General features: G+C 43.8%; 2 protein-coding genes across 6 annotated transcripts in view; both read right to left on the bottom strand.

Annotated features, from left to right (window-relative positions):
- Positions 1–26,023, bottom strand: part of LLGL2 (LLGL scribble cell polarity complex component 2) — a 377,463-nt gene that overhangs the window by 159,505 nt on the left and 191,935 nt on the right. The gene's annotated exons all lie outside the window — the stretch shown is intronic.
- The window catches only part of LOC309385177 (melanin-concentrating hormone receptor 1-like), a 71,989-nt gene continuing 59,660 nt past the window's right edge, over positions 13,695–26,023 (bottom strand). For all 5 annotated transcript variants that reach the window (XM_081939312.1, XM_081939311.1, XM_081939309.1 and 2 more), the window contains exons 2-3: positions 25,565–25,759; positions 13,695–15,263 (exon numbers count right to left, since the gene is read on the bottom strand). In XM_081939312.1, coding sequence (XP_081795438.1) covers positions 14,221–15,263; positions 25,565–25,637 — 1,116 coding nt within the window. In that variant the 5' untranslated portion in view covers positions 25,638–25,759 and the 3' untranslated portion in view covers positions 13,695–14,220. The remainder of the gene's footprint in view (positions 15,264–25,564; positions 25,760–26,023) is intronic.

Genomic DNA, 26,023 nt, shown 5'->3' with positions numbered 1-26,023 from the left:
TAGTGACCATTCAAAATTAAAAAGCAGTGAAAAAAAGACTTATGATCCTTTTTCTCACAACTGTTCCAGCATCCCAATGGTCATCTACTCAAAATTCAGATGCTTGGCAACTGGTTCATATTTATGATATGTTGCAGTGTCCCGATGTCATGTGATCAGAGACATGCAAAGTCAACGGGGAAGCCAGATTCACTTAATAACCGTGTTACTAACTTAACAATTGCAATAATTCATTTAGCAACTGTAGCAAGGATTTTTTTTTAAATGGGGCAAAAGTCACTTAAGAAATGCTTCACTTAGCAACATAAATTTTGGGCTCAATTGTGGTCATAAGTTGAGGACTAGCTCTTAATTTTCACAAAAGTATTTTAAAAATACAAAAGACAAAAGTAGTTTAAAAATACTTTTCTCTATCCTTCTGGGCATTGAGGTAATCTAATGTATGCAGCCATGAGCCAAAATGAAATACAAGGAAAGCTGAAAATAAATGTCCTATATCATCCCTTGTTCTAAGCAAAATCCTAGATTTGTTTGGCACATTTTAAAAAAATATCAGATTAAAGTAGTCAAAAAGAGTTCCTGTAATGTTTTTTTTATTTAAAGTATCTTTCATTGGTATAAAGTAAACAATATTGGAGATGGAGGCACTATCAATTTATTCTTTTAATCCCTAATTTTTGTATAATTTTGTTTTGGAGATTTAATTTTTTTTTAATTTTTATTTATTCATTTTATTTAGTTTGTCAAACATGTAAAAGGTAAAACAGGTATAAGTATAAACGTATGTATGAACACAGTAAATGAGTAGGAATAAATAGGAACAGTAGGGCAGGGACAGTAGGCATGCTGGTGTGCTTATGCATGCCCCTTATAGACCTCTTAGGAGTGGGGTAAGGTCAACAGTAGACAGTCTAAGGTTAAAGTTATGGGAGTTTGAGAATGTAACCACAGTCAGGCAGTGCATTCCAGGCATTGACCACTCTGTTGCTGAAGTCGTATTTTCTGCAATGGAGTTTGGAGTGGTTGACCTTGAGTTTGTATCTATTGTGTGCTGGTGTATTATTTTGGTTGAAGCTGAAGGTCATATGTCCAAACCCCTGCAATCTAGGTGGTCAGGACCTACAGAGCCAGGGCCTGAGGCTGATGCTATGCAATGCCAGGTCCGTTGTCAACAAAGCCCCCCTCATTAACGACTTGGTGTCGGAGGGGGAGCCGGACCTGGCAGGAATTACGGAGACCTGGCTGGGCCACGAGGGAGGTCTCCCTCTCGTGGAAATGTGCCCGCCAGGTTACCGCGCATTTCATCAGTCATGGGCACTAGGCAGGGGTGGTGGGGTAGCGGTCATTGTGAGGGAAGGTCTTGAGCCGAGACAGACCACTGTGCCACAGACAGCCGGTTGTGAGTCCCTGTGCGTGAAGTGGGGCCCAGGGAAGCAGTTGGGCTTGCTGATTGTATACCTGGCTCCTCGCTATGCATCAGCAGCCCTGCCCGAGCTCCTTGGGGTGATCGCCGAGATGGCAGTTGAAACCCCCAGACTGTTGGTCATGGGTGACTTTAACTTGCCATCGGTAGGGGAGACATCCGAAGTAGCTCGGGAGTTCATGGCTTCCATGACAGCCATGGACCTGACCCAAATAATTCAGGGCCCCACACATGAGGGAGGACATACACTGGATCTTATTTTTGTCTCTGGCTGATGGAGGAGTGATCTGGGAGTAGGGGATTTAGCTATCACCCCCCTGTCATGGTCTGATCACTCACTTCTCCAGCTCGACTTTCCAGCCGCTACTCCCCACCGCGGGGAGGTAGAACCGGATTGTCCAAGATGGTTCCGCCCCAGGCGCCTGATGGAACCTGACAGGTTCCAGATGGAGCTCGGGCCATTTCCTGTAGCCCTGACCCACACCCGGTTGGAGGACCTAGTGGCTGCATGGAACAGTGCGGCCACTGGGGCCTTGGACCGGGTGGCGCCTTTGCGGCCTCTCTTGCGGCAGCGAACCACCCAGGCCCCTTGGTTCACTGAGGAGCTGAGGGTGATGAAGCGCCACAAGAGACGCCTAGAGAGCAGATGGAGATTGTCACGCTCTGAATCTGACCGAACTCAGGTGAGAGCCCATTTACGGACTTACCTTGTGGCGTTAAGAGTGGCCTAGCGTCAGTATTGTGCCACTCTTATTGCGTCCACAGATAACCGCCCTGCCGCCCTGTTTGGGGTGACCCGCTCCCTCCTCCAACAGAGGCCACGGGAAGCCCCTCTGCAGGGCAGAGCAGAGGAATTTGGGGTGTATCTGCAGGACAAAATCGCTCAGATTCGAAGCGAGCTGGTCCCTGCTAGTGGTCTGGAAGGGACTTCGGAGGCGGGTCGTGAGGTTCCATTCTGGGAGGAGTTTGACTCTGTTACTTCCAATGATATGGACAGGCTGCGTAGGCGACTGCGAGCCACCACATGTTTATTGGACCCGTGTCCCTCCTGGCTTGTACTGGCATCCTGGGAGGTCACACGAGGCTGGCTCCAGGAGTTAGTCAACGCTTCTTTGAGTGAAGGGTTCCTGCCGGCCGCCCTGAAAGAGGCGGTGGTGAGGCCCCTCCTCAAGAAGCCTTCCCTGGACCCAGCTTTGTTAGCCAACTACCGTCCCGTCTCCAACCTTTGCTTTCTGGCGAAGGTTGTAGAGAGTGTGGTGGCACAACAGTTTCCACGCCACTTGGAGGAAACTGATTATCTGGACCCGCGCCAGTCCGGTTTCCGGCCCGGCCACAGCACGGAGACGGCATTGGTTGCATTGGTGGATGATCTCTGGAGGGCCAGAGATGGGGGCTGCTCCTCCATCTTGGTCCTATTAGACCTCTTGGCGGCTTTCGATACCATCGACCATGGTATCCTATTGCATCGATTGGAGGGGTTGGGGGTGAGGGGCACCGTTTTGCAGTGGTTCTCCTCCTACCTCTCTGGCCGAGCACAATTTGTATTGGCAGGGGGGCAGAGGTCGACCTTGAGGCCGCTCACTTGTGGGGTGCCACAAGGGTCGGTCCTTTCGCCTCTCCTCTTCAATGCATATTTGAAGCCACTGGGCAAGATCATTCGTGGGTTTGGGGTAGATTACCATCTGTACGCGGATGACACCCAGCTGTACATCTCTACCCCAAACCACCCCAACGATGCTATCGAAGTGATGTCCTGGTGTCTGGAAGCCGTACGGATCTGGATGGGAAGTAACAGACTCAAGCTCAACCCGTCCAAGACTGAGTGGCTGTGGCTGCCGGCGCCCCGGTTCAACCAGCTTATTCCATCACTGGCCATTGGGGGCAAACATCTGGCCCCCGTGGATCGGGTACGCAATTTGGGCGTCCTTCTGGATGCCTGGCTGTCCATGGACGACCATGTGACAGCCGTGGCCAGGGGGGCGTTCCACCAGGTTCGCCTGGTGCGCCAATTGCGTCCCCTATTGGACCGGAGCGCCCTTCGCACAGTCACTCATGCGCTTGTGACGTCCTGGCTAGACTACTGCAACGCTCTCTACATGGGGCTCCCCCTGAGATGCACCCGAAGGCTACAGCTGGTTCAGAATGCGGCTGCGCGGGCAATCTCGGGAGTCTTTAGCTACTCCCATGTAACACCTCTCCTGCGCGGGCTACACTGGCTGCCTGTGGCTTTTCGGGTGCGTTTCAACATGTTGACCATCATCTTTAAGGCGCTCCATTGCACAGGACCTAGTTATTTGCGGGATCGTATCCTGCCCCATACATCCCTTCGGCTGATCCGCTCACACAGAGAGGGACTCCTCCGGGTGCCGTCCACTAGGCTGTGCCAGCAGGCGACGCCTAGGGGAAGGGCCTTCTCTGTGATGGGCCCGACCCTCTGGAATGACCTTCCCCCTGACATTAGAATGACTACGGACCTCTGCTCCTTCCGTCAGAAACTCAAAACCCACCTGTTTCAGCTAGCCGGCCTGGCCTAATTCCAGCTTTCCCACCTCAGTTTTATTTTTAAATTTTTATGATTGGTTTTATGGTCTAAGTTTTTAATTTTTATAAATTCGTACAGGGGCTATTTCTTACATTAGATTATTTAATCTAATTTTATCTATGTATACTATTGTTTGTATGGTTTTTAAATTTATACCTGTACACCACCCTGAGTCCCTTCGGGGAGAGGGGGCGGTCTAGAAATCTAATAAATTGAATTGAATTGAATTGAAGTAGTCATTGACAGGTAGGACGTTGTAGCGGATAATTTTGTGAACTACGTTTAGGTGAGATCGTAGACGGTATAGCTCTAGGTTTTACAAGCCCAAAATTTTGCATAAGGCATTCTGTTGTGAGTAGAGGAGTGGAGTACTGTTCTCATGAAATCCCTCTGGACTCTCTCAATTACAGGGACGTGCGGTCAGGGGAGGCAGGGGAGGCAGAGCCTCACCTCTCTTCATGAAATAATAGTATATAATATTATATACTATATATATATATAATATTATAATATTATATACATCTGGCCGGCCGCGCCCGGGAGCTGTGGAGGCAGAAATGTTGTCGGCGCTCCCGGATGACGAAGCCACAATATGCAGTCGCGAGGAGCGTGCAAAGTCCAGCAGAGGCAGGAAAGTTCTCGTCGCTCCCCAGTCGCTTTCGAGGACTGCGGAGCGCGAGCCGGCGGAGCACGCTCAGGAAGGCGGGGAATGGGATCACTTGTGCTGGAGGCTGAGGCAGCCTGAGCTTCCAGCACATGTGGTCCCATTCCCCGCCTTCCTGATGACGTCACCAGCCTCACCAGCCATAAACCTCACAGCACGTCACTGCAATTGTATTAATATCCAATATACAGTGCGGATCCCAGGCAGTTGTGCATAGGGTTTTTTGTGTGCATAATTGTGGCTGTGTTCATGCTGCATGTGTAAATCCCCTGTTCCTTTCACTGGGGAGATGACATTTGATGATCCTTTACATCAGTGGTTCTCAACCTTCCCAATGCCACGACCCTTTAATACAGTTCCTCATGTTGTGGTGACCCCCAACCATAAAATTGGTGTCTCGGTTCCTAAGACCATCAAAATATGTGTTTTCCAATAGTCTTAGGTGACCCCTGTGAAAGGGTCGTTCGACCCCCAAAGGGGTCCCGACCCACAGGTTGAGAACTACTGTTTTACATTAAATCCATCTGTACGTCAACATAACCTTCTTAAACAAGCTACTTTAGATTTCTGAATCCATCTTTTAACATTCTTATTTGTCAGCCTAGGAACGTAATTTTGTAGAGATTCCCCCCCCCCCATGTTTCTTCAGTAAGTGAATATGTCTCATAAGCACTGAGCTGACATAGACCTCGCTGTATGTTGTTTTAACACCCTCAGGTTTCATTAATTCTTTGAATATCTGTCAAAGCAATAGGTCTCATCGTTAAAACCATCTGAATGCTCATTTTTCCCCCCAAGGACAGTTCCAAATGCCCAGTATTTTTCATTGCCCAAGTCATCTGCTTTCACAGCTTTTTAAAAAAAAATAAGGCCCTGAACGGGTTATTTAAGATACCAGGGTGCTGTGTAGAACTGGGTACATTTTCTTGTTTCCAAGCCTGCAGTCCTGATATTGTGCCCAAATCTGCCCTTCCTGGCAAATACGTGAACACGAGGATGTTTCAACCAATCTCTGCTTATCTGCCAGCTAGCAAAAAAGGCATTATCTTGCTTTTTGAATCTTGCAAAAAACCAAAAATTAAACACACTCTTCGTAGTAAGAGCAAAAAACACAAATATTTTTTTGTTCCTGAAAAGGCAGCTAGCTACCAAACTGCTTAAGCTGCTACATTTGGCCCCTTTACCAAATCCCGACATCCAGCCCAGAAGTTGGGTGATGTGAGGTGGAGTTAATAAAGTGTCTCATCTGATAGTTGTGTGGAAGCCTTGAGGCAATAGAACTCAGGAAAACATTGTTGGTTCTCTTGTGGCATGTCAATGGGAGGCCATCCTTTGACAAACCTGTTGAATACCTGACAATTTGACACTTTGAATTCCTAAGATGTAGTTGTCGCTCCTTCTAGATCAAATCGTAGACCTTTTACCCAACTTTGGTTTGACTAATATTGTCATAAAAATATTCAGATAAAAAACAAAGGGAAACCACAAGCAATCACAAGCAATAAATCTTACTTTAAGATCAGAGGTTTCTTGTTTCATGGGCAGTTTTGAAGATGAACAGCCAATATAGCAATGCAATTGCATAACAAAACTTATATTTTAAATCCATTGCAATGGATTCCTTATAGCAAATAGCAAGTCCTACAAGGGTTGCTATATGGCAAAGGACACCATTCCCATCTCAAGCCACGTTACTTATACCTTCTTTTTTTACTGACCTACACATTCATAGTTTCACTTCCTTGTTCTTTCTTACTTCCTTACTGACTGTCACTGACCATCACTCTCTGCAAATGCCCATGTACATTTGAAGTTCTCAGACCCTTGTTTCCTTCAGTTCCTCATTTCCCACCATCTCATTCTTCCTGATCTAAATACATCTATATCAAGTACAAACTTTGCAGAAAATGCAGACACAGGTCAGCACATTAGAGATATTAGTCTGGTACATTTTGCAATTATGTTAATTTAAAACTTTGGTTCAGTGAGACCTGCAAGCTCACTCCTAGGCCTATTACCTGCAACTTTCCAATGGATATTTTTTCCCCTCACAATATCTTCTGGGAAAGTCACCAAACATAGCAAGATGATGGACAAAGGATAGCTGTCTTATTAGGATGGGCTCCTTGAAGAGCTTACGGAAATGTCTTACAGAGATTATATGATCCATTTAGAGACCATCTAATCAAGTGAGGTCATTTTCACTCCTCACAGCAAGTATGTATGTATGTATGTATGTATGTATGTATGTATGTATGTATGTATGTATGTACATCCTGCCTTTATTATTGCTGTAAATAATTCAAGGTGGTAAACACATGCAATACTCTTTCTTCCTCCTTTGTTCCCCACAACAACAACCCTGTGAGGTAGGCTGGGCTGAGAGAGAGTGACTGGCCAGCTGGCTTTCATGCCTAAGACAGGACTCCTGGTTTCTAGGCTAGTGCCTTAAGCACTAGACCAAGCTGGCTCTCCGTTCCTTATGTTGAAAATATTGATTGTGCAAAATTGCACACTCCTTTTCATCAGTCTGAAGTCTACAGCTAAATCAATTATCGTAAATGTATCAACATTTGCTACACCACTGCATTGAACTTGAGGAGGAGTAGACATGAGATGGTCAGGGGTAGGTTCCGGCAAGCACTACTGCTGGTTCGCTCGTGTGCGTGCTTTGCACACGCTAGATGCACACTGCGCACGTATGCGCAATGCAATTAAAATTGTTCTGTGCATGCAGAACAAAGAAAAAGAAGATGGCGGTGCCACTGGTGCCACCCGGGGAACCAATTTGGGGGCGTGGCAGGCCTGGGTCACTGCCAGTTCCAGCAACCCAGGCTCCAAACCACTACCGGTTCGTCCAAACTGGTCCAAACCGGTAGGAATCCACCACTGGATGTGGTAGAGTACTGTGCAGCAGTGGGCAGGAAAACAAATTCACGGCTTCTTCCTGTGAAAGACTGAAATGTAACTTGAGTGTGCGGAGGCTGCACTTTTTCTTAAAAGGATGGCATTGTTCTTTAATTGGATTCGCATCTTGTGCTAAACCAGGGCTTGGCCATCTGGGACTCAGTAGACCCATATGGTCTCCGGATCCCCATTTAAAACTTCAAAGTACTGCAGGATCTGAATGCTGACATTTCTTAACAAGATGACCAGATTTCAGAGGAATAATCTGGGATCAAAAATAGCAAAATAAAGATGAAAATGGGAAGGCAAGCATTTAGGGAGCTGAAGTGCTTCCATTCTGATCCTTAAGGGGATACATGAAAGGAATAGATGCAGGACATGGAAAATATGGAGGGGGGAGGGGCGGGTTGATCCAGAGGTAGGATTCACTTGCCTTCCCTACTGCTTCGCAAATGTGAGTGTGCGCACACATGCACATGTGCACCATCTGGGTGGAGCTTTCTCCATCCGCTACTACCGGTTCGCCTGAGCCAGAGAGAACCAGCTGTTCTCCACCTCTGGTTTGGTCTCAGTGTTAAAACGTGGAGTGATTCATTGTAAATGAATGTTGGCAAGATTCAAGCCTGATCAAAAGAAAGCACTTCTTAATATAAGGGTAGTCCTCGACTTACAACAGTGCATTTAGTAATAATAATAATAATAATAATAATAATAATAATAATAATAATAATAATTTTATTTGATTAGCCGCAACCCTCTCCCAAAGGACTCGGGGCGGCGTACAATCAAAACGGATAAAATTTAGTGACTGTTCAAAGTTACAACACTGGGGGAAAAAAGGATTTATGATTGTTTTCACTTACGACCGTTGCAGCAAGCCAATGATCACGTGGTTTACATTTGAATTATTGACAACTGACTCACAGTTATGACGGTTGCAGTGTCCCTGAGTCATGTGACCCCTTTTTGTGACCTTCTGACAAGGAATATCAATGGGGACGCCAGATTCACTAAAGAACCATGTTACTAGTTTAACAACCGCAGCAACTCACTTAACAACTGTGGCAAGAAAAATCCTAAAATGGGACAAAACTCATTTAACAAATTTCTCACCTAGCAACATAAATTCCGGGGTCAATTATGGTCATAAGTCGAGGACTACCTGTAGTTGGATTTTAAAATTGGCTGATCTGTGATGACCACTACCAACTTGGATAGGTCTAAACTCATGGAAGACCAGGCTACCGGTAGTTACTGATTTGAAGGGCTAAATATCTTTTTCTGAATCTCAGGCAATCAAACTTTAACTGCTAGCCAATATTGTCTTCCTGTCCGTGTTTGGGGTTCCTCATGCTTCCAAGTAACCATTTTGTGACAAAAGTGGTGAATTACATTGGCCTTTAATCCAATTCAGCTGGTTCATAACTTGGTGATCTTTTTTCATGTCACTAATTGACCTTCCGTTATGGTAGACCCTGACTTTTCCTTACAGCAACATTGTAGAACAATTGCATAAGGTTCTGGATAGAATACCTGTGTTGCAGAGCACTTTCTGGTCAGCTCATAGCTTAGAGTTTGATTTTAAGCATGTAATTCCCAAGCTTCTTGGAAAACATTACCGTAAAACTTCACCACAAATGATCAGTCCCAACTTTTACCTGGGATCATCTACATTTCATAATTTAAAAAAGAGTATACCTTGTTTCCCCGAAAATAAGATCTCCCCGGATAATAAGCCCAATTGGGCTTTTGAGCGCATGCTCTAAAACAATCTCTCCCATGAAAATAAGCCCTCCCTGAAAATATTGCAACACAACAGCAGCCATGAGGTGACTACGCTCACTGCCTCCTGCATCTCAAAAATAATAAGACCTCCCTGGAAATAAGGCCAAGCGCTTATTTCAGGGGTCAAAAGAAAATAAGACCCTGTCTTATTTTCGGGGAAACACAGTATGAGAGCTCTTTTATTTTTTATGACAGTAATAGTAGCCCTGTTGACAACACTATTCTTTCCATGTCATATGTGGGAACACTATGTTATGTTATGGATATAGAATTTGGGAATGTGCAGATTTAAGTTTTATCTTTTCTATATGGAAAAGGGAAGATTGCTCCAAATAACAGAATAAAATAGTTGGAAAGAACCTTAGAGGTCTTCTAGTCCAACAATGGTTCCAGTCCAAACCATAGCTGTGGCAATCTGATCTCCAGCTGAGCCATATGTAAAATTTAATCTATCATGTAATAGTCCATTTACATGGGTAAATTGCCCCTGACTCTGCCAGATTTTCAGAAAAACTGAAGACATGGGATCCCAAGTCTATGAAGTAGCTGTATTTATGGCGCTATCATTGATTTTTTTTAAAAAGGGACACAATGGCTCAGTGGCTAAGTTGCTGAGCTTGTCGATCAGAAAGGTTGGCAGTTTGGCAGTTCGTTCCATGTAATGGAGTGAGCTCCTGTTACTTGTCCCAGCTTCTGCCAACCTAGCAGTTCGAAAGCATATATAAATGCAAGTAGATAAAATAGGAACCACCTTTAGTGGGAAGGTAATAGCGTTCCATGCGCCTTCGGCATTTAGTCATGCCAGCCATATGATTATGGAGACGTCTTCAGACACCACTGGCTCTTCAGCTTTGAAAGAGAGATGAGCACCGCCCCCTAGAGTCGGGAATGACTAGCACATATGTGCGAGGGGAACCTTTACCTTTAATTGATTTTTACCTTAGCTATAATTATATGCACTGTGTTATAGTTGTGTTATTTGTATTATGACTTAAAATGCTACTAGTTGCCCAGACATACTGTATAAATCAAGTACCGTAAGTAAATGAGTCACAACAATACTTCATTATCTCAACATATGAAAAGTTGTGTCAAAACAAACCATTCCCCACTGCATATGGAGGATATAAACCAGTTAGGGAGGTTAGAGAATGCTTTTTTGTTGTTGTTGAGTCTGTTAACTCCTAGTAAATTTATGAAATTTCAAAACGTAGGTAGAGAGATAGAGAATATAATTTCAGTAAAAGTGTTTGAGTATCCCCCGGCGCCCCCCGCTTCCAAAAAAGGAATTTGGATTTTTTTTTTAAAAAAAGCAGCTAGCTACCTTTATTCTTAGCAGATTCAAAATATAACATCACCTCAGTTACATTCCCATTTTCATTTTGTTACCAACATAAAATATAACACATTTACACAGCAGCGCACCAATTTTCTATCTGAGTTTGCAGCATCTGTTGTTGCTAACCAGTCTCAGATTTGAAATCATGCCCGGTACATTCTGGAGAAAGCAATTCAACTCTCTCTTCTGGGACAGCGTGTTTCTGCACAAATTTATCAGAAACCTGGCGCAGAGAAGAGGGTAATTCTCCAGCGGTATCATTAGATTTGAACCACAGGACAAGATTGACCATGGTGCCAGTCAGTCACAGCAGAAAAGAGCCAGGAGCGGTCTTCAAAAATGTCAGGAACAGGTTCTCTGCCAGTTGCTGGGTGGGCGTGGCCTTCGTGGGTATGGCCTAGTCGGCCTCCTGTACCACGGCTGGAGGGGGGCATTTTCTCCTTCCCCAGGCTCCGGAGACTTTCCTCGAGCCTCTGGGAGGGTGAAAACTGTCTCCCCCGGGCTCTGGAGGCCTACTGGGAGGCCTGCTTCCCCCCCACCCTAAGCCTCCGTGTGGGCCCTGCACTTACCTCACATCCAAAACAGGCCGCATGGAGAATCCTGGGAGGGGTGGGAGGAGAGAAGAGGGGCTGGTAGGGCCAGCCACGAGTGAGATTTGGAAGTTCTCCAAACTGACCATAACGTTAGCTATGGGTCCTCCCAAACCTGGGCGAACTCGTAGCAGCCAACCCCTGAAGAGAACTCTCTAAACAAGGCACCCAAGCTGGGCTCCCCAATCTTAGCTGCAAAAATCAGAATGGCCATTACCTTCTGCCAAATTTAAGTCAGACTTGCTGTCATATCACTTTTAAGAGGCTTACTCATTTGCTGGAATGAGCACATCACATAGCTTATTCAGCACTGTAGAAACCTTCATATCTGTCACTTTAATTAAAAGCAAGCATCATGATCACTTCCTCCCTCCAGCAAAACCTTTTTTGGGAAGAAGATGTCTTTTTTTTAAAAAAAAAAAAGGGAGGAAAGTCTTCCATTGACTTCAGTTTAACTTAATGAAGTCATGTAATCTCTCTTAAAAAGAAAGTTTTCCCTGCGTTTTATTATCCTTCCCATCAGAAAACCATAATGAATAGCCTTAGGCTGCCCACGCCTCCTCCATTGCTCAGTGAGACCTCTTCAAAGTATTAACATCCTGCTGTGGTAATGGAGAAGGAGGGGGGGAAGAATCTAACTTTCTTCCTATAATGGCTATATAAATAGGGACAGTTCAGCAGGTGCAATTTTTAAACTCCTGGCAACACTCTGGCATGTAATAAGTGGCATTGAATGAAGTCCTCCCTCTTCTATACAGCCATGAAGGCAGCAAGAGTTCTACGTTGAAAATGCTACCCTGTGTCTTAGTGTGAAGACTACAGCACGGGTGTCAAATTTATGGCGTCACGCTGCCGTCACGTGATGTTTCACGACGGATTTCCCATTTGCGGAGCTGGGGTGGGTGTGGCCTGTACGTGATGCATCCGGCCCGCGGACCACCAGTTTGACATCCCTGGCCTACAGGGTAGACCAGCCTAAGAATCCAATGTCATCAAAGGCAGGACTTTTATTGTAACAGCTGTCATACAGAATCTTACAAGTCTGAATGTGCTTCTCCCCAGCTCATTTTATCATCGTGTGATCTAAGACTGGGCCTGTCTGAGATGTTTTCTCAAATTAGTTTTTTTTAATGGCCTTAAGCCCCACTTATCTTGGCATCTACACTTCCTCCTTCTTTCAAGGCCGTTCCTTACTGCCGAAGAATATCCGCAAGTTGCAGGATTTCTCTGTGTTATCATGGTTCAAGACTAAATCATAGGCAACAATGTAGGGAGGTATTGTTGCCTGTTAGAACTGGGCAGTGTTGCTAAGAAAGAAGTGCTTTCACTCTCCAGACATCATTTATCCATTTGAAAGACACTTAAGGAAGTTCTTAACTGGAGGCACCAATGGATAATACTTGAGCTGAATTGGACCATTTCTGGAGTCAGTTATGGGATTCTCATTCTAGCTTTGTTCATGCATTAATCTAATGCATCTTCTTCCATTAAACACATTAGAGCTATTGGCTCCATCCATGAAGCTCTAAATTTCTTGGGTTTTTGTTGTTGTTTTGCTTTTTTGCAGGGGGATAAAGACTGGTAGTCCTTGACTTACCACCACAATTGACCAGGGGTGGGTTCCAGCAGGCACTACTGCTGGTTAGCTCGTGTGAATGCTTTGTGCGCATGCGCCGCTTGTGCAGTGCAATTAAAATTGTTCTGCGCATGTGCAGAACTGAAGAACAAGATGGCGCCGCCATTGGTGCCACCCGGGGAACCGGTTTGGGGGCGTGGCAGGTCTGGGTCGCTGCCGATCCCAGCGGCTCAGGCCGCCAAACCACTACCATTTCAGCTGAACCCGTCCGAACCAGTAGGAACCTACCATTGCAATTAACTTTGGAAATTTGGTTGTAATTCATTGTGGTCATTACATGTGTCACCATGTGACCTGACTCATCTTTACAACCATTGTTATGGTCATAAAGCAAGGCAGCAGTCATTAAATAAATCTTGCGCTCTTTAAGAGAATCCGGTGGTCAGTAGGTAAATGCAGCATATCAAATGGGTGCCTTTTGCTGTTTTCTCCTGGAAAACTGCAAAAACAATTGCAAAATCCCTGGGAAACTGCAACCAGCTGTAAATACAAAGAAGTTGCCAAGTGCCCCAAATGCAATCTCGTGTGTGTGTGTGTGTGTGTGTGTGTGTGTGTGTGTAGGTAGTAATTTTTTAAAAATTCATTGTATTTTGGATGGTCATTAAACAACCAATTGTTAAGTGAGAACTACTTGTAATGAAATGTTCCCAGATCCTCACTTTGTTTACGTCATGTGTGATTAGTTAAGCCTACAATGGATTTGATTTTATACTTTTTTTTTTTTTGCAATGGCAATTTGGCATGAGGCAGACATTATTTCACTCAATGAGAAACCAGGAACTAAAAAAAGGTCCATGAAACTGTTTAATGAAGCTTGTTCCCAGGCAAATGAGAGGAGCGTCCTATTGAGTCTAATGTGCCACGAGATGATGGACACTCTGCCTGTCCTCTGGGAAGAGGTGTGTATGACAGCAATTGTGCTTTTCTTAATTGATTGTTTTTAAACGATGTTTTATTGTTGTTTGCCATCCATAGCTGTCTGGAATCAGGTGCCTTATAAAATACGTTGATAGATATGGAAGAAGGGAGGGGTGTTTGGTTACTCATTTATATGTTATTGATGGGATGATTTCTACATTATGACTCTTCAATAGTTTTCAAGTGGATACTTGCCTCCAATCCTCCCAGCAATTATTTCATCTCTTCCCTTTATGTATCAGAATAAATGGCCTATTAGCATTTGCACATTGCAGACTCCCATTAACACCTCATTGACTTGTGCCTAGCAGTTGCTCTAAGGAAGCCACACATTCATCGTGTGTTGGATGACTGTGAAGGAAAACATATAACTTGGGCTTCAAATAGCGGAACTGCGAATCTCTTAGGAAAGAGCACTAGTGAGAGGCAACTGTCACGGGCAAGGAAGGTGGGGAAAACTCCTCCAAAAACCGAATCTGTTGAGTGGATTCTGGGGCAAGCTTCAGGCATACACTGGCTTCCGTCGTGCTGTGGTTGTGGTTGTTTACCCTGAAGTGTTCTTTGGCGGGATGGATTGCTACCATAAACTGGCGCTTGAAAGTCTCACTTAGGGCAATGTAGAGGAAAGGATTGAGGCAGCTGTTGGCGTAGCCTAAGCTGATGGCAAAGTTGTAGGCATAGAAGAAGGCGACAGAAGGGGTGCCTATTCCCAAGTGGGCCAGCTGAAGGATATAGAAGGGTGCCCAGCAAATGAAGAAGGCCGAGCAGATGGCAACAGCCATCCGAGTCACCTTCTTGGTACGAGCCTGAAGGCGTCTCTGTGGTAAGGGCACAACCATGGTAGCCATATGCTGGAGGATTTTGAAGTACACCACGCATATGATGATCAGTGGAATTGCAAAAGCTAGCATGAACTGGTAGATGGTGAACCAGTAGACATCAGTCTCGGGGTTGGGAAGCAAAAGAGCACACCGGACAGTCCCATCATCCAAAGGCATCAATCCTGCATACATCCACACAGGGATGATGGTCAAAAACGAGAGGAGCCACACCAGGCTGATAACCAAGGTTGCCACACATGGAGTTCGGACATAAGTGGACCTCAGAGGATAGACCGTGGCCAGGTAACGATCTAAGGTCATGACTGTCAGGATGTTGGTGCTCGTAATCTGGCTGTGGGTGTCCAGGGCGGTGATGATAGTGCACAATGGAGCTCCGAAATACCAGGAACCGTTGCCAAGGAGTTGGTGGATGAGAAAGGGCATGCCCAGCAGGAATAGCAAGTCTACAATGGAGAGGTTGAAAATGAAGATATCCGGCACCGTCTGCTTGCACCGAAGTTTCTTCTTTTTGATGATGGTGTAGATCACAATAAGATTCCCAACTATGCCAAGAAAACAAATGATGCCAAACAAGCTAGGCATGATCACATTGGTGTAAGGAGCCGTCCTTTCCAACCCTGATCAAAGAAACAGAGAGGGGGAGGAAAAGGGAGAGAGAGAATAAGAAAAAGAGGGAATAAGAAAAGGAAGTTCAAACAATCATTCACAATAGAATTAGAAGAACAATTCAAAATTACATTCAACTAATTATGAGGGCTACCCAAGAAAAAATACATATAGTACCCATGAGAGGTGGGTTGCAAATCCCAGAGTTACTGTTTTGCTCGTGCTTGTGCATGCAATGCTTCTGTGCATGCAATGCTTCTGTGCATGCAATGCTTCTGTGCATGCAATGCTTCTGTGCATGCAATGCTTCTGTGCATGCAATGCTTCTGTGCATGCGCAGAAGCGTCCGGGTGAGTGGGTGCAGCCTCCTGCTGCCACCACTACTGGTTTGCTCAATCCAGGCCAAACCGGGAGCAACCAACCTCTGGTACCCATATAATATGCTTCATAAAAGCAAGGAGGTTGGAAGTCCCCTGTACTAATAGGAGCCAAGATGTTCCACAGGTAACTTTCCCTGGTACTAATTTGGAGCTAAGTTGTCACACAAGGTGAGGGCTACCACCAAGCATGCTAGTCACTTGTCTGACACCGCTTGAACACGGGCTCAATCAAATTCTAATCAGCTGGGGGAAGTGGGGAATGTACAGAAATATTTGAAAGCAGCAGATGTCAGAGCATCTAATCTCAAAGGCTGCACAGGATCAAAGTGATTTCCCTGCCAAGAACTTTCTTGTCCAGATCATTCATTTTCATGAACCTAAAATATGCCCATCTTGAGTAACATTTTGAATATAGAGTTCTCTTTTGTAATGTTCAAATGGTTCACAGAAAGCAGGCGATGTCAGGCTCCCGGTGTCTGCAGGAGCTTAATGACAAAATATACATGGACTAGGTCAGCGATGGCGAACCTTTTTTGGCTCGCTTGCCATATGCGGGGGGGGGCACAGGGGGGTCGTGTGCAGGTGTGCCACACCCATAATGCAATGTGCGACACCCCCCCAGCACACATGCGCGCATGACAGGCATGACACCCCATTTTGTGCATGCCTTTTTTGCCCTACCCAGGCTCCAGAGGCTTTATAGGAGCCTGGGGAGGGCGAAAACAGCCTCCCCGCCCCCCCTCGGAGGCCCTCCGAAGGCTTCAGGAACTTCCCTGAAGCCTCTGGAGGGCAAAAAACGACCCTACGAGCAATCCGGAAGTCACTTCCGGGTTGCTTGTAGGGCCGATTTTAGCCCTCCAGAGCATTCAGCAGCCCTCAGGAGGCTTCCCTAAAGGCTCCGGAGGACAAAAAACGGCCCTCCGAGCAAACCGGAAGTGACTTCCGCTTTGCTTGTAGGGCTGTTTTTAGTCCTCCAGAGCCTTCAGGGACCTTCAGGAGGCTTCCCTGAAGGTTCCGGAGGACAAAACAACGCCCTCCCCAGGCTTCAGAGGCTTTATAGGAGCTAGGGAGGGCAAAAACAGCCTCCCCCGGCTCCCCAGGAGGCCCTCCAGAGGCTTCAGGAGCTTCCTTGAAGCCTCTGGAGCGGAAAAAAAGGTCCTATGGGCAAACCAGAAGTTTGTTTGCTTCTTAGGGCCGGTTTAAGCCCTTCGGAGACTTCAGGGACCTTCCGGAAGCTTCCCTGAAGGCTCTGGAGGACTAAAAATGACCCTATGAGCAAACCGAAAGTTTTTTAGTCATTAGTTCATTTTTAGTCCTCCGGAGCCTTCAGGGAAGCCTCCAGAAGGTTCCTGAAGGCTCTGGAGGACTAAAAATGGCCCTACGAGCATGTAGGGTAGTTTTTAATCCTCTGAAGCCTCTAGGAAGCCTCTTGAAGGTCCCTGAAGGCTCCAGAGGGCTCCAGGAGGGCGGGGGGGGGGGTTTCACCCTCCCCAGGCACCTATAAAGCCTCTGGAGCCTGGGGAGGGCGAAAAAAGCATGCAAAAAAGCATGGGGGGAGTGCCTGTCATGTGTGCATACGCACTGGGTAGGGTCACACATTGCATTATGGTTGTGGCATGCCTGCGCATGACCCGCCTTCGCTCTCCCCACTTATGGCACGCGAGCCAAAAATAGTTTGTCATCGCTGTCCTAGGAGTTTCTTTTTCTAGATTCGCCAACTGGACTGTTGACACCACCTGGCTTCAACCTGCCTCATTCTGGATGAAATTAAACAGAATTAGGTCTGATACTGCAAGAAATGCCTCTGCTCTGTACCAATGAGGATGGAAAGATTCAACTTGTTTCAATGATGGTGCTGATATGCAAACCAGTGGTGGGATTCAAATAATTTAACAACCAGTTCTCTGCCCTAATGACTGCATGGGTGGGCGTGGCCATGGTGAGTGTGGCTAGGGCGTGTAACAGGCAGCACTTGGCCTCCCTGCAGCTTCCTGGGAGAAAAAATGGGAAGCAGGGGGCCCACGCCACACACACGTGCCCTGTTGTGGGCCCAGTAGGCCTCCCTGCACTTACCTGGGAGCCAAAACAGGGCATGTGGGGACTTCTGGAAGGGATGGGCAGGAAGGGGCGGGGATAGCCAGCAATTTAATAACTGGTTTGCCTGAACCGGACCGAACTGGCGGAAATCCTGCCACTGATGCAAACTATTAAATATGTTGTGCAAGATTGCCCATGGCATGCATTCTCTGGTTCCTTAGAAGAACTGCACGAAGCAGCACCAGAGGTGGATAACTGAATTGTTTGGGTAACTGAATTGGGCATCCAGTTATGAGACCATGCTGTACCCCGATAGAAGCTTTCTATATATAATTATGTGGATTGTGTGTATATGTTTACTTCTCTTCTGTGATGTTCTCATCATATGCTAAATAATAACTGGACCCTAAACCAAATAAGGTTGATTTGCAAAGTGCATACCAAGCTAAAATGTGCTTAGTTTCCCTTTCAATGTGCCAAATGAACACAGCAAGTGTAAGCAGCTTCCTATGCTCCTGAGATGGAAAGGTATCATTGCCTAATGAATTTCTCCTCTTCCGAATTATTAAAACCATAAAAACCTGTTTGCTAAGAGGAAACACTGGGAAATCTGTCTTCCTCGTGCCAAATACGAATGTAAAAAGCTCATGCTTTAATCATTAATTTTAAGAACTAGATCAGAGGAGTTTACTTAATGGATGACAGAGGGTGATTTTTTTTAAAAAAAATAGATGCTTCAAGCAATCTGGATGCAGTGATGATACAACACGTCATTCATCCAAATCTAACAGAACAATCTATTTTTCTGTTAGAACATTCTTCCCTGGTCGATTTTACAAAAACAGATGTCTCAGCATAGCTAATTTGTAGAAAGATAAATTACTACTGTGGACTGAATTGACAGCATTTCAGTGGTGTCTGAACTAGAATAATTTTTTCCCCCAGCTAGTTATTAATTCAAAAGAAATGCCCCTAGGGTCACTGGAGAACTCTGATTAACTCTCTATAGGTAAAGGTTCCCCTCGCACATATGTGCTAGTCATTTCCGACTCTAGGGGGCAGTGCTCATCTCCGTTTCAAAGAGCCAGCTGTCAGGCCTGCAGCTATATTCTCTTGTGGATCCTGCCACACTTTCTATTATTCTACTATGCATTTTCTATTGTGGGAAAAAGGGAGGGGGGATTGTAGGGAGTTAGATGATATGTAGCCATAACAAAATTCTTTCTAGAAAGCCAAGGTCATCCTTCGTCTCTGCACCTCTGCACCTGACCAGAACTGGATGGGTGGAAGTTGCCAGCATGGCAATGGAAGATTGGACCATGTAATGGACTTGTGGGTGTGGGGGCAAGATCTTGAACTTTCAACCGGGTGGGAAAACCGGGAAGCCTTCAGGTTTGGGTTTTCCCAGATGTGCCAATATGGCTCTCTTAATAAATTAGAACTTTGAGCAATACTTTGCCTTGGATTCTGATTTACTTTTGGGTGCTATTTGGAACCCTGACACCAGCACTGTCCGAAGACGTCTCCGTGGTCATGTGGCCAACATGACTAAATGCTGAAGGCACATGGAATGCTATTACCTTCCCACCAAAAGTGGTTCCTATTTTTCTACTTGCATTTTTACGTGCTTTTGAACTACTAAGTTGGCAGAAGCTGGGACAAGTAACTGGAGCTCACTCCGTTATGTGGTGCTAGGGATTCGAATCGCCAAACTGCTGACCTTTCTGACCCATAAGCTCAGCATCTTCGCCACTGAGCCAACAAGTCCCTTTTTAACTCTCTATAACACCATGTAAAATTGAAAAGAAACTGTCCTGTACCCTTTCCTATGGTACCTATCCAGTATATCTGTAAACCATCCAGAGTCACTTAGACACTGAGATGGGTGGTGTCTAAATTTAATAAATAAACAAATTAATAATGAAGTCTATATGATTGCATTCAAGCTACTTTAAGCATGTTTTCCCCTGTTCTGTGAACTGCAATAGAAAATTCACAGATTACACTTAAGTGGAAAAAGAAATCAGGTGACATTATTATTTTGTCTATGAATATATACAGCATTCCTGAAAGCAGGAAGGTGTCGAAAGAAGAACAGGATTCCTAACAGTGTTGTTGTTGCCCATGTACCCATGTAGATGGGGGGTGGAGGAAATTTATTTACTTCTTTTTCTACTCTACTACCATACATTTTGGGGGCATTTCTCTCCTCTCCTATGAACACCAAAGTGATTTTATCCATTGGAGCCATCATCAACTTCAGAAACACAACTCTGTGACTTCGATAAAATCAAGTGCAAATGTAAGGATGACAAAATACAGACATTTTCTTATAACAGTTGTTTAGCTCTAACCTTTAGTCTGAAATCCATTTCCTGCCATTTTTATCTCCTGTGCTTTTATTGTTACATGGAGAAAGACATGCAACCGGTACCATAGGAAAGGGTACAGGACTGGATAAAAATCCTATGGAGCAGAAATCCCAATTTCTTAGGTTAAAGTTTCATTACGACACTTATTAAGAATTCTTGACTCAGTGACTTTCTGTCGTTCACAATTTTAAAGGCCATATTAACTCGGTCCCATATTTCTACATGCCTTTCCCCACACTATAGAAGGTCCAATCTAGCTCCATTCAAAGATTGAAATAGCTGTCCTAATATATGGAAAGAGAACGGCAGAGGACAAATCTATTTAAATTAAAATTAAACAGAAGACAGAAATTGATGTTCAGCAGTAATGGACAGTCACTCCTTAACTGTAGTCATCCATATCTAGAATTTTAAGCTAGTTGAACATCTTCACAACTCTTAGTGTTTTTCTGTCCAAAGATGCACTCTGAGCCATTGGAAAGTGTCCCCCCCAAAAAACAAGGCTACACTCAATCAAAAATGAATATAATTAGTGTTCTTTGGTTTCCTTTCCTTTTTCCAAGGAAGTTTCCTGTGACTTGAACAACTGTATGACAGGCAGAATTTCAATAAGGAAATAATTTTTCTGTTCCATTAGCAGTGAAAGATATCTGCCAGTTCCTCTTCTGAAGGCACAGGGTCTTTGGATTCTGAGGCATCTGGAATCCAGTCTTAATGAGACTGGGAGCTCATTTCTATGCTCAGAAATCTTTCATGTGCTTAATTTTATGAGCCAAGCAGACCTGGAATGCACATGAGTCCACTAAAAGAGTTCATCCAATGTAGCTTAATAGAAAAGACAGGGTGCCTCTGATATGTGCATCTGTGGCTCTCATACAACAATGAAAGTCAAGAATTATCACAGGCCAACTTTGCCTTCCATAGTGCCATCTGGAGTGCAAACAGAACACTGAGCTCCAGCGCTTGCATAGATTGGCAAGATATCAGTTTTTAACAAAAGGAAGGCAATCAAAAAGTGGCCGGCTTGATTCTAGCAAAGAAGAAAAATTATTTTTTCACGCCAATACCGTTCATAGGTAGACATATGGTAGTATTATATCTTAGAGCAAAGTATGTAGACGTAACTGTTTGTCCTGATGCCTGTTTTTTTTACCACTGAGGTTTAGTAGATGCATATAGCTGAACTCCAAACAATTTATTTATGAAATAAAATAAAAATGAAATACACGTCATGGGGAAAAAAATATTTTAAGTAGCAAGATGAAAATTCTCTCCGTCTCTCCCTCCAGATACTTCTGTTCTAGTCCTTTTCTGGAGGAGGAGGAGAAGCTGCTAAATTGTTAGCATTTTAACAGAAAACTAAATTGGATTTACTGCCATGCTTTCCTGTCAGTTCTTGTCTCTGCTTATTAAGCTTGTGAGAATAGGATGATGAAGTAGACTGAAATTCACCAAAGTCCATAATTGTGAAAGTGAAAAGCGTTTAAGTGACAAGCATCTTGAATCAATAAAACTAACTTGGTCATGTCAGGTGAGGACTGGCTCAAGGCAAGATTACTGTGACATCAAAGTCTTAAGGTATGTGCTGGAATTGGGTTTGTCTAGTTTAATGAAAAGAAAGACTAAGGGAGACACGATAGCAGTGTTCCGATATCTCAGGGGTTGCCACAAAGAAGAGGGAGTCAAACTATTCTCCAAAGTACCTGAGGGCAAGACAAGAAGCAATGGGTGGAAACTGATCAAGGAGAGAAGCAACCTAGAACTAAGGAGAATTTTTATGACAATTAGAACAATTACTTAATTAGTGGAACAACTTGTCTCCAGAAATTGTAATGCTCCAACACTGGAAGATTCTATTCTATTTTATTTGAGTCAAGTCAAGTTGAGTCAAGTCCATTCTCTACTATACTCTCTCTTCTCTTCTCTTCTCTTCTCTTCTCTACTCTACTCTACTCTACTCTACTCTACTCTACTCTACTCTACTCTATTAGGCACACAATTATTACATTGCTTCTTCATCCTCAGAACCTGCCCAATCAGACTTCACTTCATATACAGCATATCCTGGTAGGGATGGGTGATTTTAGGCCCCGTGGCAAGATATGATCAATTCCCCCTCCTTTTATTCAGCTCTTGAAGCACTTCTTTGCTACCATTTCCAAATATCAGTGGTATAGTTGCTGCCATCTTAAGAGAGAAAACATAGAAAGCCAATAAATGATGTTGTTCCCAAATGCATCCCATCAGAACAGTCCATCTCTGACTGTCAGGGTTCTAAATAACACCCCCAATAAAAGAAGACTCCAAGGCTTGAAGTTCCTCAAAGTTCCATTTTATTAGAGATGTCATATTGGTACATCTGGGAAAACCCAAATCTGAAAGCTTCCAGGTGTTCCCCACCCAAATGAAAGTCCAAGCACCTACCCAGGCCAGCACCCACATGTCCATCACATGGCCCAATTAAAGCACCATCCCAACTGGAGATGCCTCCAAGTCATACCACTCCAGGTGCAGGGCAAGATGTCCTTGACTCTCTGAGAAAGGAATGTTATTATGACTATATATATCTCCCCAGCTCCATACAACCCGCCCCTCCCAGTTTCTCACAGACTAAATGTAGTAGGGCTGAACATCCAATGCCCAAGATGGCTTCCAGGACTGACACTGGCTTCACTCACTATCATTGCATGTTCCTGTTTACAGCCAGTCCTTACTCTCTCCAAAAATATTCAGTATAGTCGCCAGTCCCCCAAAGTTTGTCCAAGCAAATATGAAAAAAAAAAATCCATGGCACAAATCACACATTACTTACAATGTTTAAAGGGTATGCTTAAAACATCATGGGTGAAAGCAACTAATGTGTGTGTTTTGTGTGGTCTGCCATTTAATGGGGCTTTTTAGAAGCTGAGCACCATGCTTGAGAAATAAAGCCATTTATTTCCCTTGAGATAGTCATAACAGATCAACAATTGTTAGAGCTCTTTAGTGTCAGTAGACTGTTAGATAGTTTAGCCTATAATATTCCAGTAGAATAGAAGGATCCACTTTTCTGGTTGGAAGTATTGTTAAGAGCTGCAGTTTGGCTGATTGGAAAGTGCCATAAGTAACATTTCTATGAGAAGAGGAATAATAGATAATCTGTCATATGGATTCTGGGAGAAGAAGTAATATGGAACTAAGGTAATTGTCTCATTTAAGCTCTTCTCTCACTTTTCAATCTTTTCTTCTCTCAATCTTTTCTCTCTTCTCTCTTCTTTTCTGTCAATGTTTTCTTAAATTGTTAGGGCTATATCCTTTAACTGATTAGCAGTTAAAATGCTCAGAGAAAACCAATTGATAAAAAATATGTCCTCAACACATCACCTAGGTTTCCCCCCCCCCTTTTTTTTGGAAAAAAAAAGTATTTTAATACTAATAAAGTAGCAAGTGACTTTAAAAAAAATGTTTGCCCTTTCATCTCATAATAATAACTGCTATGGCATCTTCTAAAACAAACAAATGAGCAAAAAATATGCTGTGCCTTTTGTTTTAGAGTTATTACTTTATGAAGGTGGATATGTATGGATTTATACCTGGCCATCTTCCTCAGAAGGGAGTTCCTATTTTGTGCCGTGAGGTTCACATTCTGATGAGTTGGCTTAATGACTACTCAAAAGGTCTATCATTAGCTATAATTCAAGAGCCAGATGTCTCTTTTGTCATGTTACTCTCACCCAAAAGTGGAGCATGTAGGTGGTTCTTCCCCATTCACTTACAATAATTACCTGATACAAGTAATTAGTGATTAATTAGAGGTAATGATCAATCTAGAGGTAGTGATCAAACTACTAAATGAGGTGACCAATCCAGAAAATGAACCAGAGGTAAATAATCAATCCAAACATTTCATGGGTGAATAAGAATCTAAATTGGGATCAATTTAGATCTAAATTTGTTGGATCAAGACTGCAGGGTTATATTATCCCTTTTGTGGATTAGAGGGCACTTTTTAATGGGAGGTGTGGATGACAGCTTCAGGGAGGTGAAAACAGTGCCTGAGTCTAACTGGGAAAGAGCTGGGATGCTCAGCTCCTTTTATTTCATTTTTTTCCCATTTAAAAAATCTAACTAAAATAGGTATTTAAAAACTACTAGAGGTTGAACACTTTTACTTTAATCTTGCTTCCAACAATACCAAAAAAATAATAATACCAAAAATACCAACTTCGTCAAAAATTCAGTGATGTGTTCCAGGAGCTTCCCAAAAGAGTATGCATCTCTAAATTGACTGTGAGTTGTCTCCCCCCACTCATTTTAAAGTGCATGTTATATCCATGGTACCCCTTCTTTATTTAAATGTGAGCGTCTGGGCTCCATAGTTTTAATTAAATCTTATTTCATCCTTCTTAAAAGCTTGTTATTTCATGCATTTCGGGATCCTAAATATAAAAATAGGACTTACAGCTCGTCATAGAAAAATTCTACTCAAATGTACATCTGTTGGTTTAGGTTGCTTTCTGAAAACCACATCTAGGATGACAGTTTGACTTCCTGGTAAAGTGTAACTAGTGTTTTATGCATTCAGTTATGACATGTGTCATCATTTTATAGTATAACCACACATTTAAACTTAGCTTTTAATATTACCTCTTCTACTACATGAAAATATTTGGGGGGGGGGTGTATGCTTTGCTGTTATTTGTTTACCTATGGATCAGAAAATGCTAGGAAATTACTTTCTGAATCATTAATGGTCTTTATTACATAGTTCAAATAATTTATTTCCATTTACTTCCAAAGCATTGCCTTCTTCTTAAAACAACAATATACAGCACATAGGCTATTATTCTTTTGCAAATACATCTGGAAGTAAGTCCTTTGAAATTCTTAGGACTTATTTCTAAATTATTCTTGAACTGTTAAATTTATATAAAAAGCAAGCTGGCAATCAGATTGAATGCTTCAAATAAAAAGAAGACTGAAAACAATTGCTAAAATGTTCAGAAATTGCTTTGCCAGCTCTTAAAACAAGCTTTTCTCCCCCTCCCCCCTCCCCATCAATTTCCATCCTTTTAGCTTTTTGTAAAGCAAATAGGGCGCCTTCCTGCAGAAAACATCAAGCAGCAATCCGAGGGTGCTGTCCATGGATGTTGGTGCTGAAATGAATCCCTTTACCCAACCTGTTGCATTGCTGGAGGGGCGGGGGGGGGGGAAGATAAGATATTAGATACAAGATGGCTAGGGCACCCAATATCTATTCCTAAAAGTCAGCCTCTACAAGTTAAAAAAATATTGTTCTTTCTTTCCATTATTTTGGAACTGAACTGTTTCCATTTGTTAAAAGGGCAAGGATTGCAATGAAATGCCAAATTAGAGCAGTAATTGTAAAATCATCAGTTTTGGTATTTGCTAAATCTCCCTGAAGTGTTGAAGGCTGAGAGCAGGACTGGGAATGCAATATCTTCCAGGAGCTAATCCTGTGTTTGCATCTCCAAAAAGTTATCTGCTTCATTTACCATGCAAACCCCTCCATCCCCAACTTACTTGATTCATTCCTGGCAGGGAAGCTGGAGGAATTCCTTAGGAAAGCGACTCTGGTAGCGTTCTCTACAGCCATTTCTTTGCCTGCTGTATCTTCCAGTCAGATGATAGGGGTGATAGACGGCAAACAGAGGAGTCCAAAATCAGCCTACCTTTTTTTAGGCTACAGTGCTCCGCTTGACTGCTAGCATTGTTCTCCTATAGGTGTGATCAAGCAAAGACAAGAGAAGCTCAGTGCAAGAACAAGGATTACTAAGTGGAGGAACTTAACAGAAGTTCCAGCTGATGCTTGTCAAAGGGGAAATGGAATAACGCCTTCTGAGCCCACAGACATTCGTGTCACTTCTTTAAATGTTCATAGTCACACCTCACATGCCCAAAAGGGTCTTCCCATCTGCTGATCTGGCTGAAGACTGCGTAAATCAAATTTGGGAGACGGCTGTGATAAAGCGTGGCAGCAGG

Source organism: Natrix helvetica (assembly GCF_964273705.1).
Source record: "Natrix helvetica genome assembly, chromosome: 1".
NCBI lineage: Eukaryota > Metazoa > Chordata > Lepidosauria > Squamata > Natricidae > Natrix > Natrix helvetica.
Note: the sequence above shows the minus strand (reverse complement) of the source record. Positions and strands in the feature narration are given on the sequence as shown.